Raw genomic sequence first — 15291 nt, forward strand, 5'->3', positions numbered from 1 at the left:
TTTTATTATGTTTACTCATATTTATTGTTGTTTAGCGATTTCATTCGTGTCCTACTCTTTGTGACTCAATTTCTTGGTATAGATACTGAAATGATTTGCCATTTTCCTTCTCCAGCTCATTTTACAGATGAGGAAACTGAGGCAAACAAGGTTAAGTGACTTGCCCAGAGTCATACAGCTAGTAGGTGTTTAAAGCCAGATTTGAACTCAGGAAGATGAGTCTTCCTGACTCCAGGCCCCACACTCTATCCACTGCACCACTTAGTTGAATATTTGTTGTATTTCACTAAATTTTTACCTTTCAAAAATGAATTTCATTGCTAGGATGACCTTTACTTTATGAAGTCTTCATAACTCTACATACAACATTTAAATATGCAATACTAGGTGTCTCTAGGCTTTGCACTCAGTCTTCTTCTCTCTCTCCAAGATCTCCCTTGGTGGTCTCTTCCACGTTTACAACTTCCAATTAGCCTGTCCAGACTGAGGACTCCATATGTATATGTATATGTATATGTGTGTATATATATATATATATATATGTATATGTATATGTATGTATATGTATGTATATACACACATACACATATATATGTGTGTATATATATGTGTATATATATGTATATATATATATATGTATATGGTCCATACGTTTTCAATTCACATTTTGTCACTCTCTCCTGCTGAGGTTGTCACATAGCCATCTCAAACCTAGCACAGCCCAGACCCATCTCACTATTGTCATTCCAATTGTCACTTCCCTACTCCTGTCAAAATCAGGACTGTTTAACCAGTTCAAAGCCGAGGTGTCAACTGAGACTCTTCTCTGCCCCACCCTATATTTGATCACATGTTAAATAATGGGTTAGAAGACCTAGGTCAGAATCTCAGCTCTCTCATTTATTGCCACTGTGATTTAGGCCTCTGTTTCCTTATCTATCAAGTCAAGGATTTTGATTGGATGATTTCTAAGATCTCTGGCAGCTGTAAACCCTCCTCTAATTCCTAAAAGTACATGGCATTGAATTCTCAGTTACGGTGAATCATTGCACAAGTCAACACTAGGTCACAGACAGAAGGTGGAATCTTTGTTTCACTGTTGTACTGCGCTCATATTTACCATATGAGATAAAATAAGATGATGTTGTCAACTGTTATCATCTTTCCCCACTTAAATTGAATAAACCACCATATGGAAAACCCAGTTAAACTTCATTCTTGGTAAAAAGATTTGAACAAACTATCAAATGGCATCCCTCTAGCAAAATCAAAAGAATTGCAAACTATTAACAACGCTATGGAAGAATGCTCCAAATCATTAATAAGAGAAAAATGTGAATCAGAAAAGATACCGAGGTTCGACCTCATATCAAACAAATAGGCAAATATGACAAAAACATGGATTAGTCGATGTTGGAGGAATTATGAAAAAACAGGCACACTAATATATTGTTGATGCAGCTGTGAATTAGTATAACCATTCTTGAAAGCAATTTGGAAGTATGTAAATAAAGTGGCTAAAATGTTTATCCCCTTTGACCTAGAGATTCTACTCCTAGGTAGCTACCTCAAAGATGTCATGAAGCCCCTTCCTCCCAAAAAAGACTCAATATAAATTGAAATATTGAGAGAATTGGAAACAAAGAAGATTCCCATTGATTGCAGAATGGTTAAATGAATGGAATGTTGTGTTATATGAAGTGATGAATGTAATGAATACTGAAAAGCATAGACAGACCTATGTGAACTGATTCATAAAATCAGAGCCAGAAAAAATATACATGATTACTACAACAATGTAAATGAAAGGAACAACCACAAAACAATTGACAATGACTAGTGAAAAATTATAAAGAACAAGTTTGGCCTGAAATAAGAGATAGAAGACACCTCTGGCCACTCTTTTGCAGTGGTGGTAGAAGTCTATTGCATATGCTATCAGATATTTTCAATATATTTATCAATATTGCTATTTTTTATCTTCTTCCTCTCATTCTATCTCTTTTTAAAAAATTATTTGTTGTAAGGGACGGCTTTCTGGGGGAGGGCATAGTAGAGATAAAGTGGGAAATCTAGACAATGTATAAACAAATAGCATCAATAATATAGACATATTATATATGTTTATGTATATATAGATATACACCATATATCTATATATACATATATACACATGCACATATACATATATATGTTAAAACTTAAATCATTAAAATTCTTAGAACCAGGAGAGGAAGCATACTTAGAAACCACCAACAGGTTTGTGTTATAGTCATTTCATTTTTTCACTCTTTTGAATAATTCAATATTGGCTGAATAAAATTTTATTAAAACAAATTTCTCATGAATTATGTATTTGTGCTTAAAAATTAAATATCTCCCATTACTAATGGAATGAGGGTGAAAAGAAATAGAATGTTTTCTACTCCAAGGAGTAGCAATATGGTAGTGTGGAAAATGTAAAGAATTTAGATTCAGAGGAACTGGGTTCAAATCCCATCTCTGCTTATTAACTATGTTAGTTTGAGCAAATCACTAAAACTTTCTAGGCATCATTTTCCTTATCTGTATGCAAATGGGTAGGGCTGGACTAGAGCAGCATTTTCAGAAGTGAGGGCCTTGTAAGCAACCAAACAATAGAAAAAACATGTTTGAAAAGAACAAAACAATTTTGGAACAAAAAGAGAAGTAGTCAATCATGGGGACTATGTCCACCTGCTCTTTTCTCCCAGTAATTCATTCTATCCTATCCCTCCACCGAGAAAGTTTTAATTTGTCCCCTTCACCTCCTTTCCCCTCATCTATGCCTAGGCATAGGTGTTTCAGACTATTTATAACCTAATCACTACATCTTAGCACTGGGAAATCACTTTTCCTTCTCATGTCCCTTCCCCATGACCTGTATAACTGCATAGAGGGGCATGTTCTGTGTTCCAGGGAAGTGACCATTGGGCAGCTAGTGGCACAGTAAATAGAGCACCAATCCTGGAATCAGGAGGACCCGACTTCAAATCTCGCCTCATGCATTTACTAACTGTGTGAACCTGGGCAAGTCACTTAACCCTTATTGCCTCCACACTAAGAAAAAAGGAAATTGTCATTAAGAGTTCCATGGCCTTGCTTCATTTGGAGAGAGATAGAACGAGTCACACAGAATAAGTAGTCTTGGATAGGTTTTGATCTATATGTCTCAGATCCCATTACTTTAGCTCTCCCTTCCAAACCTATCACTCTTCCAAACTTCCCTATTTCTGTCAAGGGAAAGATCCTTCTGGTAACCCAGGTTCATAATCTGTCTTTAACCTTCCCTTACCCCACTTAGTCAATAATCGGATTTTGTTGCTCCTACCTCTGACACATCTCTTGCATACATTCCCCTTCTGTTTGCTCAGCTTCCACGTTAGCTCGGGCTCTCATCTTCATTTGCCTAGAGGACTGCAATGACCTCATAACTGATTTTCTTCCCTTATCTTGACCCCTCTCTAATTCATTGGACACACAGCTACAGACATAATTTTCCTAAATTGGACATCTAACCATTTCACTTCCCTACTCAAAAAATTCTGGTGGCTCTGCATTGACTTTATGAGTGAATATCATTTCATCATTATCTCATTTTTTAGATTTATATTTGCAATTTAGATTTTATAATGTACATAATTATTAGTACAATTGTACATATGTATGATTTGTAAATAATATACACATTTAGGGAATAGGTTTTTTTTTCTTTACTGATAGGGGCATGTGATCCCAAAAATCTGGAGACTATTGAACCTCTGAGGTTTACTACCCTATATCAATGATCCCATGAGTCATCCATGAGATATTCTTTTCTACTAAGTCATGCATGGGTTGACCTGAGAAACATAATTTAACACCCACCTCTTTTGTCTAACATCAGCTAATCAGAGCATTGGTGATTTTTTAAACTCTTAGCCAGCTTATTTAGTTTCTCTTTGATATATACAAAGACTTGCATACAGAGGTTCACCCTAATATAACTTGGCCTAAAACTTGATATAATAAGGGTAGGAAAAAGTCACTATGGTCTAGCATGGATGCATTAATTTTTCTTCACCCATGCTATAGTAAATTAAAATATTAATTTTATAATTAATCATTAATTAAGAATTGGGATAAAGCCAGGATCTAGCTTTGAAATGTTATACTTCAATATTTTATGTGGTATTTTTTAGTCTTATCTCCTCCCTCTTTAAGGAATAAAGGGAGAAAAAATCTTGGCTCTTCTGGCTCTTCACATCTTTTGACAATTGCCCCATAACCTCAAGATCATCCCTCTAGATCATGTCATGTTTATACTGACCATAGAGCAGGCAAAATACCAGTGGAGCTGGAAGTGAAATATTTGTTAAGATTAATGACTAGAATACCCAAGAGGTCATGATGTGAAGTCACATTGTTTATTGTCTACGAGTTTTTTTCTCTTCTATTTTTTACTTCCTTGTCTTTCATGTAGATGTACAGTTACTCTTTTAGCCAGTCACTGTTAACTCCCACCAGGATCAAAGTGAGCAAGACAGCCAAGCACTCTGCCATTCTGGCCTCACTTGTAAGGGCTGACAACCCGGCCAAGGGTTTAACAACATGGTGCTGCTGTTCAGAGCAGCCTTGGCTCACCGAGAGCTGTGGTTCCTAATGAGTTTATATTCCTGATGCCTGAATGAGAAGAACTTCTGCTGGTCTCCAAAAGCTAATCCTCTATTAAGGAGTGCTGAAATGAAAGGCAGATCTCCTTGCCCCACAGGTGACTTCTGTTTCTAGCAGGGAGCCTTTGATGAAAGAAGCCTCGTATGAGACACTTTTCTTTCATGCACTGATGTACAACTTTCTGTGTGGTTTGAGCCACAGTTAGTTAAGGGATCACCTATTTTTCTTGGAACTGTGGAGAAGAAATCTGCCAAATTGCCTTGATGCATAACAAACATTTCCAATAACTACCATCTTATCCTGGCAGTCTCCTAGTATATGTACTTTTCAAAGTAGAGCATTTTTAATGTCATCACATACATTGGAAAACAATAATAATGATGATAATAATGATGATAGTTACAGCAAATGTTTACACAGCATTTAAAGTTTGCAGGGAGTGCTCTGTGTGTATATGTATATATATATATATATACACTTATACATATGTACATATATAATATATGTATAGTTTTTACAACAACTCTGTGAGGTAGGTACTATTATTTCTCCTATTTTACAGCTGAAGAAACTGAGTCTGGGAGAGATTAAGCAACTCAGGGATCAAAGAGGGTCACAAAGCTAGTGAGTGTCTGAGACAGGTTTTGAATGTAGCTCTTCTGAACTTGAAGGTGGGCACTCTATGCACCATACCTCCTGGCTACCTTATATAACACTAGCAGACAGAAATCTCATCTTTTCATATTCTCTTCTGTAGCTAATAGATTGTAAACACTCAGCATATTTCGCAATCAACTTTAATGGTCACTCACTGTTGGACCTTTAGCAAGCATATATGCAAAGACTTTATACACGTGATCTGTCTGAATTTAATCATCCCAAATGAGGAAAATAGTTCAAGGCTTTTATAGCCTCATAGTATTTTCAGGATGCAGAGAATGTTTGAAAGACTATTTGCCAAATACTTTAATATCAGCAAAATCACTAAAGTGTTTTGACAACACATTTCTCCTTTAATGTTTAAAGTTGAGTGAACTCAAAGGTAATATTTTATCTTATGTTTCTTATTATTCACACTTGGCTCATTGATATTTTCAGAAACATTTGGTTAGACATTCAGTCCAAGAAATTTCTCATCTATCAAGCTCTTTCCCTATAAAAAGGAAGTTGAATTTTTGCCAAAAGTAAAAGACTATCAAGTTTTCAAGTTTGGTTTGAACCCCCAACCCAGGAGGTTCAAATCAATTCTACTTTTGGCAAAATATATTCTTTCCCCTTCTTGTAACCTCCCCAAAGAGAGCTGATACTATCCTCTTAGATGAACAAAATAGGAAAGACATCATTCCAACAACCCAGCACAGTCCTATGCACCAAGTAGTTGCTTAAAATGTGCAGAATTGAATTGAATTCACTTCACAACTGTGATATAAGCTGGTTATTGGAGTTTTGGATTTTTCTTATAGGCACAGAGATCAGGCTCATAAGAATAGATGCAACACTGTACAGTAGCAGCAGTACTGTATTTGACATCAAAGGACCTGGGTCAAATCCTAGGTCTGCTATGATTTTTTCCCAAGTCATTTTATCTCTTGCAATCCTAGTTCCTGTATCTATAAAATGAAGAAGTTAAAGTAGAAGTCCTCTAAGGTCCTCTGTTAGCTCTGCATATATGATCTTATATACAGATTTGAAGTAGGATAGGCAGCATGTGGAATGCTCAGTATAGCAAACCTATAAAGCATAGATTTAGAACAGAAGGGACCTTCTGAGTAATCCAATTATGAGGCAGTTAGGTGGCACAGTTTGTAACATGCTGGGCTTGGAACTAGGACCAGAGTTCAAATCCAACCTTAGATACTTGCCAATTTGGTGATCCTGAGAAAGTCACTTAACCTCTGTCTGCCTCAATTTCCTCACCTGTAAAATAGGTATAATAACAGTACCTACCTTACAGGGTTGTTGAAAGAGTCAAATGAGATAATATTTTTTAAGCATTATAGCTATAATAGTTAAACTCTTCATTTTACCAGCTTGAAAATAAATAATAAAGCATATATTTGAACCCTGGTCATCTCACTTTAGATCCCACACTTTTCCTACTGCATTAAATTTTTTAATTGCCATGAAGTCATTCCTCTGGATTGCCTTATAAATCAGAAGATTATAGTAAGACATCTTCTATATAAAGTTTGAACAAATTAACCTTGGCTATGTATATCTGACCTTTAATGTTATCAAGACCTATTCCTACTACATAAGGCAACTTCATTCCCCACCAATAATCCAGACTAAAACAACAACAATAGGGTAATTATTATCATTCCCGCCCAGAATTATAGAACATAACATTTTGAGCTATCCAATAAATTTTAAACATTAAACAAATATTTTCTAGTGACTTTCATCTCACTTTTGTAAAGACTTTTGTAATTAAGGCTACAATTTGGTTTCCAGCCTGTTGTAAATATGCTCACATAGTTACTCTGAATCTTGCCTTAAATCATGCCATGAATATAACTGGTAAGATTTGAACTTACCAAACCTTTACATGTTGAAAGTGCTACTGACGAGTTCTGGTGCGATCGCAAGGAGCCTTGATAGAAGCAGAATTCCTCTGGTGGGAAAGTATGTACTGATTTAGTGCCTTTCTTTCCTAAAGTTTGTACCATAAATCCAGGAGCTATTAGGCTGTCAGAAGTTTTAAGATCCATGTGAAAGTCATGCCCAAATCCATGGAGCCGAAGGTGAAGAGAATCAGTTCCTAGATGAGAAGGTGACCTCTTTCTCCTTTGATGGTGCATAATTTCATGTGTCATGTAGTCTCCATTTGGGTGTACTTCATAAGCTGATACAATTTCATATTCTGTAGACCAAACAGCAGAAAACAACAGAATTCAATCAAGGCAAAGGAAGAGCCATGTTGTAGATGAGTATTAAAATTTTTATGACTAAATGAGGTATACTTAAGAAAGAGTGTGTGTAGTGTATCTTAATTTGAACTGTATAGTAAACAAATTATTTATGAACTAGACTTGTGATTTCCTTAGTATTTGGAACTGCTTGTGGGGAAATTTTCCCTATCACTGCTGATTAAAAACTATTATACAATTTATGGGCTTGGAGAACCGACTGAGTCCTAAGATTAAGATAATTTGCCCATGGTCACTTGAAGCTTCCACAAAATGAATATGAGCTTCTTGATATCAGGGCCAGTTCTCTAGCCCATAGGGAAGCTAGGTGGCACAATGGATAATGTTCTAGGGCTGAAGTTAGGAAGACCTGAGCTCAAATCCAGCCTCAGACATTTACTAGCTGTGTTACTGTGGGCAAGTCACTTAACCCTGTTTACCTCAGTTTCCTCATCTATATAATGAGCTGGAGAAGGAAATGGCAAACCATTCTAGCATCTTTGCCAAGATAACCCCAAGTGGGGTCACAAAGAGTCAGAAATGACTGAAAAACAAGTAAACAACAAAATCTCTAGCCTATATATCATGCTCTTTCTCTAAACAAAATAAATACATATATATATATATATATACATATATATAACATCTACATACACACATCTACATTATATATGTGTATATAATATGCACACATATATGCAGGCACTGACATATTTTGTTAATATATACTAAATATTTGTATATGTGTATATTTTATAGATAGATATACAAAAGTATTAAAATGTCCCTAAAATCATCTATATGATCTGTGACAAAAGGAAGTAAAGGCCTATGGTCTTATTTGAAAAGAAGGAAAAGTAGTAAAGCTTTATAAAAATGGAAATGTCCTGATTTTTCTACTATATAAATCTGGCTTCTGTTCAATATATAACCTCTTAATTTTTATGAAACATCAGTTTCCCTCTTACTTTTTATTCTATTTCATATTTGAATTTTCATTATATTTAAGAAATTTGGTTTTTAAATTAAAAGTTATCCCATCCCTGAAAATAACACCCTTTAATACATAATTTTCGCATTTACTTTTTTATAATTTATGACATTCTTGTTTAATATATCAGTTCCTATCCAAAACAATTTGTTAGACTCCTATTGAAAAGGTTTCCTTTGCCTCTGATCAAATTACACAGCATGCTTCGCTGAGTCTTTCAATTCCATTCTTCATATTACTTATAATTTTTTTAGCCTATCATGTGTCTAGATAAATCACTTAGAAAACCCTTAAGGTGACATTTGAATTTTCTCCCACCTGCACCAAGATCACAAGGGATCTCACAAGAGCTCAGATTCAATAACATTTTAAAGACCATTTCTGTCTATTAATGAGAATAGCAAGTGGGAGGAAGGTGGACTACATTGCCTTCAGGAAATTGCTAGGCTCTTTTAATGACCCCAAACTTCTACTGGAAGTTAAGGTCCGTCTTTTAAATACCAACATTCTACCTGTGGTGTTATATGACTGCAAGACATGGAACAGAAGATCCCTAAAGAAATGAAAATGGATTCACACGAAGGGCAACAGAGATGCTCATGAGGGCTATGAGGAGGCTGCAACATGGACGCAATAAGGAGCTATGAAGAACAGGAGGACGAGATGTTAGCAGGGAAATATTATGATGAAAAAAAAAACATAGGCTGGCTATGAGGTAAATACAAGGAAAAACAGGTTGAAAGCCCATCCAGAATGCTCCATTGGTCTTGTGATATGAGAAGAACACAAGAAAAGCTTTCAACAGAATTGCAGTTGCCCAGTGGAAAACTTTTCAGAGGACAGAGTGAAATGAACAGAGATGCATAGGATTTGCAGGCATAAGTGGGTTGCAGTCTGCATCATGGAAATGGACATTTAAATTGATGAAATCGCAGATTGGATTGAGTTTTTGTACAAGGATATTGAAGAACAGCAACTAGAAACTATGGCTTTGTATGTGTGTGTATTTGGAAGAGTTAGGGGTGGATACTTAAAACATTTTGAATCTAAAGATTGTGTATAACAACCAGAGGTCATGGTATTTTGCTGAAACTATAGACAATATGATGTACATGGTAGAATATCACATGACCTCAGCCCTAGAGCTTGCTTACTTGAGACAGTCCATCATACCAGCTCACTTTTTGTTCTTTTGCGTCTCTGACATATGCATAGAAAGGAGCATGCTTCCATAGCTGTGTAAATTATTTTGCAAATCAAAGGCTAAAGGAGCTTTCTCTAAAGGGGTTTTGTAACATTCTAGGAAAAAAATGAGAAACAAAACACAATATACTTCATTGTTACTATTGGTGTACTCTGATTTGTTAATTGATTTAAAATATCATATTTTTCTGGGCATCAATTATCTGGGCATTATCAAATGAGAATGCTCCACTCAATTTCTAAATGAATGATCCTAAATTTTTGCACTACTAACACAATGGGATATAGCCCCTCCCACCCACCCAGTGCTAGTTTGCATGTTCTTTGTCTCCCTGGTATAGCCTCTTCATGGGATCTGATGAAACACTCTTGCATATTTTAAGAATTTGTCCTAAGGTATTCGAGAGAGATTAATCTGAAGCTCACAAATAATAATTCCTTCTCCTCATCCTTCTTCCTCCTCCCTCATCATCATTACCATCAGGCATTTCTGGTATGACATTAGATTACAATTTGCTGCAAGCCTTCCTAAATGTCTGACTTTGAATAGAATTCCAACAAAATGAAATAAATGAAAACTATCATTAATATTATAATGAAATGGACAGCCTGGCAATCATGAATCAGTTTTTTCTTTAGTTCTTTTCTGAATTAACAGTATATGTTTTAATTGAACCCAGATCCCTGAGTCAGTGAAGTAATATTGGAGGGTAGGAAGATATTTTAAATAATCTAATGTTATGAAATGATAAAGTTTTGTTATCTTTAGGTTAGCCTAGAGATCTGAAATAACCTTTCACTTAAAGTACAAAAAATAGGAGAGCTAATTAGAAAAAAAAAATTGTTCTTGTCTGTCTATGTATCTGCTTTCACTAGAAGCAACGGGGAAATGTATGACATCTCCAAATGCTGTAGGATCATGGAGTATTTAAAGTCTAAATCTTTATTTATTATCTAAAGGATTAATATGTGCAAGATCAGAAAATCTGATCTCATTTTGCTTAAAATGGGGAACTTAATTTACTGTTGGAGACTGTTGGACTAAGGATCCTGACCATTTACTGGGATGTTTAGCCCAGTTGGAGACTGTTTCTGAGTCCCTGTAAAGTTGTTTAGGGGTTAGATTGTGTTTAAAAAGAATCCTTTGTTAATATAACAGATTTTTCCTGCAGTTGTTGCCTTTGCTTTGAAACACATTCATGCACACACCCACATGCGCTCATATACACTGACACACAAAAATCAATAAGTGACTTTCTTGTACAGTTTCAGTCTGAAATAGTTTTGGTAAAAATGCCCATGGCTAAGGCAATTGTATTCATCTCTATCTCTTTTTGTTTCCTTTCAATAAGCATTAGGCCAGAGATAGAGCCGTGTGCTCAACACAATTAAGGTGCTCCAGTTGAGACGTGTCCATTATACTGCTCTATAGATCCAAATGCCTCAGAATTTTCAAAGAACTTGAATAGCTATTTTCTGAGCTCAGAAACCATAAAAGCAAGATGAACAAATATTATGATAATAGCTCATATTTATGTGTAGCTTTAAAGTGTGCAAAGTGTTTTACATAAGTCATTTCATTTGATCCTCACCCCCCCCCCCACCTCCCACCCCTTTATGAGGTAGGTGATACTATTATCTCCCTTTTACAGATAAGGTTATTGATTGAGACTCAGAGTGGTTAAGTGACTCATCCACAGTCATCCAGCCAGTAAGTGATGGGATTAGCACTAAAACCCAGATTTTCTCTATGGATCCAGTCCTCTGTCCACTAAACCAGGCAGGCTTTCTACACTTACCTATCAACATGTTCCTGGGCTCACCCTGATTGAATACTAGTGGTCTATACTATGGAATGGACGGCTAAGTGGAGCCACAGTGCATAGAGTGCTGGGCCTGAAGTGGAGAAGACTCATCTTCAGGAGTTCAAATCCAATCTCAAACAGTAACTATCCATGTGACTCTGGGCAAGTCACTTAACCCTGTTGGCCTCAGTTTCCTCATTGTAAAATGAGCCAGAGAAGGAAATGGCAAACCACTTCAGTATCTTTGCCAAGAAAACCACAAATAGGGTCACAGAGTCAGAGACAACTGAAAACCAACTGAACACACCATACTATGGAATAATAAATAGGCGAACTCTCTCTTTCCATAGCTTTTGAAGAGAGTGGGAGAGAATGAGGTCTCACCATGGCAAAGTCACATTTTAGTGAAAATTAGAAATACAAATCTTAGAAAAAAGGTAGCTAAGCCAGAATAAGTGCAAAGCTACAGCAGTGATTCATGGAATAGTCAGACAGAGACCAGGTAGCTGATCAAAGCAAATATCTAAATATCCAAGTACATGGTCTGGAGCCCTAAGATCCTTAGAAACTTGAGAGTAGATGGAAGATGCTAGCACACACCTCTTATATGGTGCTAGCCAAGGTAGAAACCAATAACAGCATGTGGGCAGCACCATTCACAGAGCTTGTTTGAAACGCTGAGGTTATTTTTGCTTCTTTTCTCTCACTCATAATCACACATAAGTCATAAAGTCCTATTATATCCTACTTCATGACATATCTCACATCTATCTCCTCCTGCCTATTTCCACTGCCGCAATCCTATTATAGGTCCTCAGTAATGCCATTCAAGAAGATTGCAATAACCTCCAATAGATTCCCACCTCCGCTCCCTATACCCTGTTTAACTATTCTTCATAGAACTACAATCAGATTATTACTTTTTTATGCAGAGATGTGATCATGTTACTCCTTTATTCCAAATCTTTAACAGCTTCCCTTTGTCTATTACATTCAAACTCTTTTGTCTGGCATTCAAGACATTTTTTAGGTGGGCTTCATTTTATTCCTCTAGCCCTAGCCCTATTCCCTTCTGCACATGTTATCTCTAGCCAAGTTAAACCACTTTCTCTCTCAAAGTCATGCATATTTCTAATTCAACATTATGGTTCAACTTGTTCTCTCTGCTTGAAATATCTCCACCTGCATTATGTCTTGCTTGCTCCACTCCTCTCTGTCTCATCTCCCTCCCTCCCTTGCGGTTTCCCCTCTCCCCCTACCAACCTAAGTCACTTCTCATGTAAAGTTGTATAAATTACCTGTGTTTATGTGTTATTCTTTTTAATGTCCTAAGAGGGGCAGGAACTATGTCAAAAGGAAATTTCACTTCTAGCACTTAATATAAAGGTTTTTTTTAATAAAAGTTTCTACAGGAAAGAAGGGAGGGAGGGAGGAAGAAAAGGAGGGAAAAAGAAGGGAAAGTAGGAAAAGAGAAAAGAAGAAAGGGAGGAAGGAGAGAAGGAAGGTAGGTAGGTTTATACTACTCCCTAAAGTCCAAAGCTATATAATGGCTAGAAGTTTTGAAGACCCTGGGGATAGGGGAAGCACTAGCTTCTGGCAGGTACTAATGATCATGCAGTTCTAAAGAAACATAAAATATTAAGTAACAAAAGCTTTGTGAAATTAAATTCAGCCATTAAAATGTTCTTTTTTGTGACTCCATTTGAGGTTTTCTTGGCAAAGATACTGGAGTGTCTGGTGATTTCCTTCTTTGGCTCATTTTACAGATGAGGAAACTGAGGCAAACAGGATTAAGTGACTTGCCCAGGGTCACACAGCTCATAAGTTTCTGAGGCCATATTTGAACTGAGGTCTTTCTAACCCCAGGCCCGACATTCTATCCACTGCACCACCCAGCGAGCATTAAAATACTGTATTTGAAATACATTTCGACAGGTTGACTAGAAAAAGAAAGGCCATAGCCAATAATATGACATTTAATAGAAATAAATGTAAAGTCTTACACTTGGATTTTAAAAAATCAGATTTATAAGTTAGGAGAGGCAAAACAATATTTTTTTTCTGAAAAATAACTGGGTATTTTAGTAGATTGTAAGCTCAACATGAATCTCAGCATCATGATAGCAAATGTAATCATATTACCTTGAAATTGAAACAGTGTTCCCAAAAGAGAAAGGTAATAGTTTTACTGCACTCTGTCTTAATCAGACTATATTTAGTCTATTGTTCAGTTCTGGGTACCACATTTGAGCAACAATATTGTTAAGCTAGTGAACATTTAATTATGATAAACAAGTGAAGTTTTAACCTATGGAAGATTAAGGGAAACGCTATAACCATATTCAATAATAGTAATAACATGGAAAAATATAAGATGCTATATTGTGCATATGATATATATGGGTATTTAAGACTTGTAAAACATTTCATATATATCATCTCATTTGAGCCTCACAACTATTCTGTGAGGTAAGTGCTATATCTTAGGCCAATTTTAAACCTATTTTTAACCCCATTTTATAGATGAAGAAATGGAAGCTGAAGGAGGTTAAGTAATAAGTCAGATAAGAATTTGACCCTTTGTCTTTCTCAACTTTAAGTCTAGCAGTCTAGCTACACTGCCTCTCAAATATTTTGAAAACTGTCATGTAAGAGGATTGGATTTTTTCTGCTTGGCTACATAGGACAGAAGTATGGGTAAAAATAAGAACCATAGGTAAAAATAATTGAGACAGAGATCAATTCAATGTATGGAAAAACTTCTGAACCAATAATGCTACGCAGAAATGCAACGGGCTATTTGTATCAGTTCTTAGTTTACTAGTATTAACAACAACATGGGTTTGGGATAGGGCATATGAATTTATTAGTGTAGGAATCTTTCAGTGAGGAACCTCATACCAATGACTGTCAAACATTCTTTGCAACTTAGAGTCTTAGAGATTTACTTTATGTCCTGAGGAGTTAAGTGACTTCCTTAGGGTCATACAGCTGGTATGTGCCAAAGATAATACTTGAGTTCAAGTACTCCTCATTTCAAATCTTATTTATTTTTATCATTATTGTTGTTAATATTATTAATAGCATTGTTACTTTAGTGAGTATTCAATGGAGGCTTGAATGTCTACTTGTTGATGACAAGTACACAGGGGACACTATACATGGAATGACTGACCCATGCATGCGTTGGACTACATGACTTCTGAGTTCCTTGCCAACCCAGATTCTATAGCCACTGAAAAAGATGTGAATAGAATGATGAAGTTATAAGCACACCTAATAATTACTTACTATATTTCTGTATACTAGTTCTAATTTACCTATAAAGGGCATAATTATATTTTTTTATCAACAATTTAGATTATAAAAAATGGGAACTGATTACAAAGCTCTTTTTATTGGGTATAAAGCGAGGAAGGCAAGATAAAGTTAGTAAATAGTCAATACTTTTATTGCAAGAACAGGGAGAAGTGACAGGCTTTCACTAAGTAATACTAAATCCTGGATATCTAAAGGGAGGAAAGTGAGAACACTTCTAATATATTATCACTGCAATTAATGAACATTTTCCCTAATGTGGATCACTCACGATTGATTCATGCTCATTTTCACCCTGGATCCTTTGCTCTGCACTAAAGGGACAGAGACAGTTGGATGGCTTGGTCCTTTTTATACCTTCCTCCCCCACTTCTAATGTGGGTGTTTCCAACTC

The 15291-nt window shown here is 35.9% G+C and overlaps 1 protein-coding gene across 1 annotated transcript in view; it reads right to left on the reverse strand.

Moving 5' to 3' along the window:
* ADAMTS16 (ADAM metallopeptidase with thrombospondin type 1 motif 16) overlaps positions 1–15291 on the reverse strand; it is a 261983-nt gene that overhangs the window by 242678 nt on the left and 4014 nt on the right. Inside the window, exon 3 of the mRNA XM_036741722.1 lies at positions 7209–7534. Coding sequence (XP_036597617.1) covers positions 7209–7534 — 326 coding nt within the window. The remainder of the gene's footprint in view (positions 1–7208; positions 7535–15291) is intronic.

Source organism: Trichosurus vulpecula, chromosome 1 (assembly GCF_011100635.1).
Source record: "Trichosurus vulpecula isolate mTriVul1 chromosome 1, mTriVul1.pri, whole genome shotgun sequence".
NCBI lineage: Eukaryota > Metazoa > Chordata > Mammalia > Diprotodontia > Phalangeridae > Trichosurus > Trichosurus vulpecula.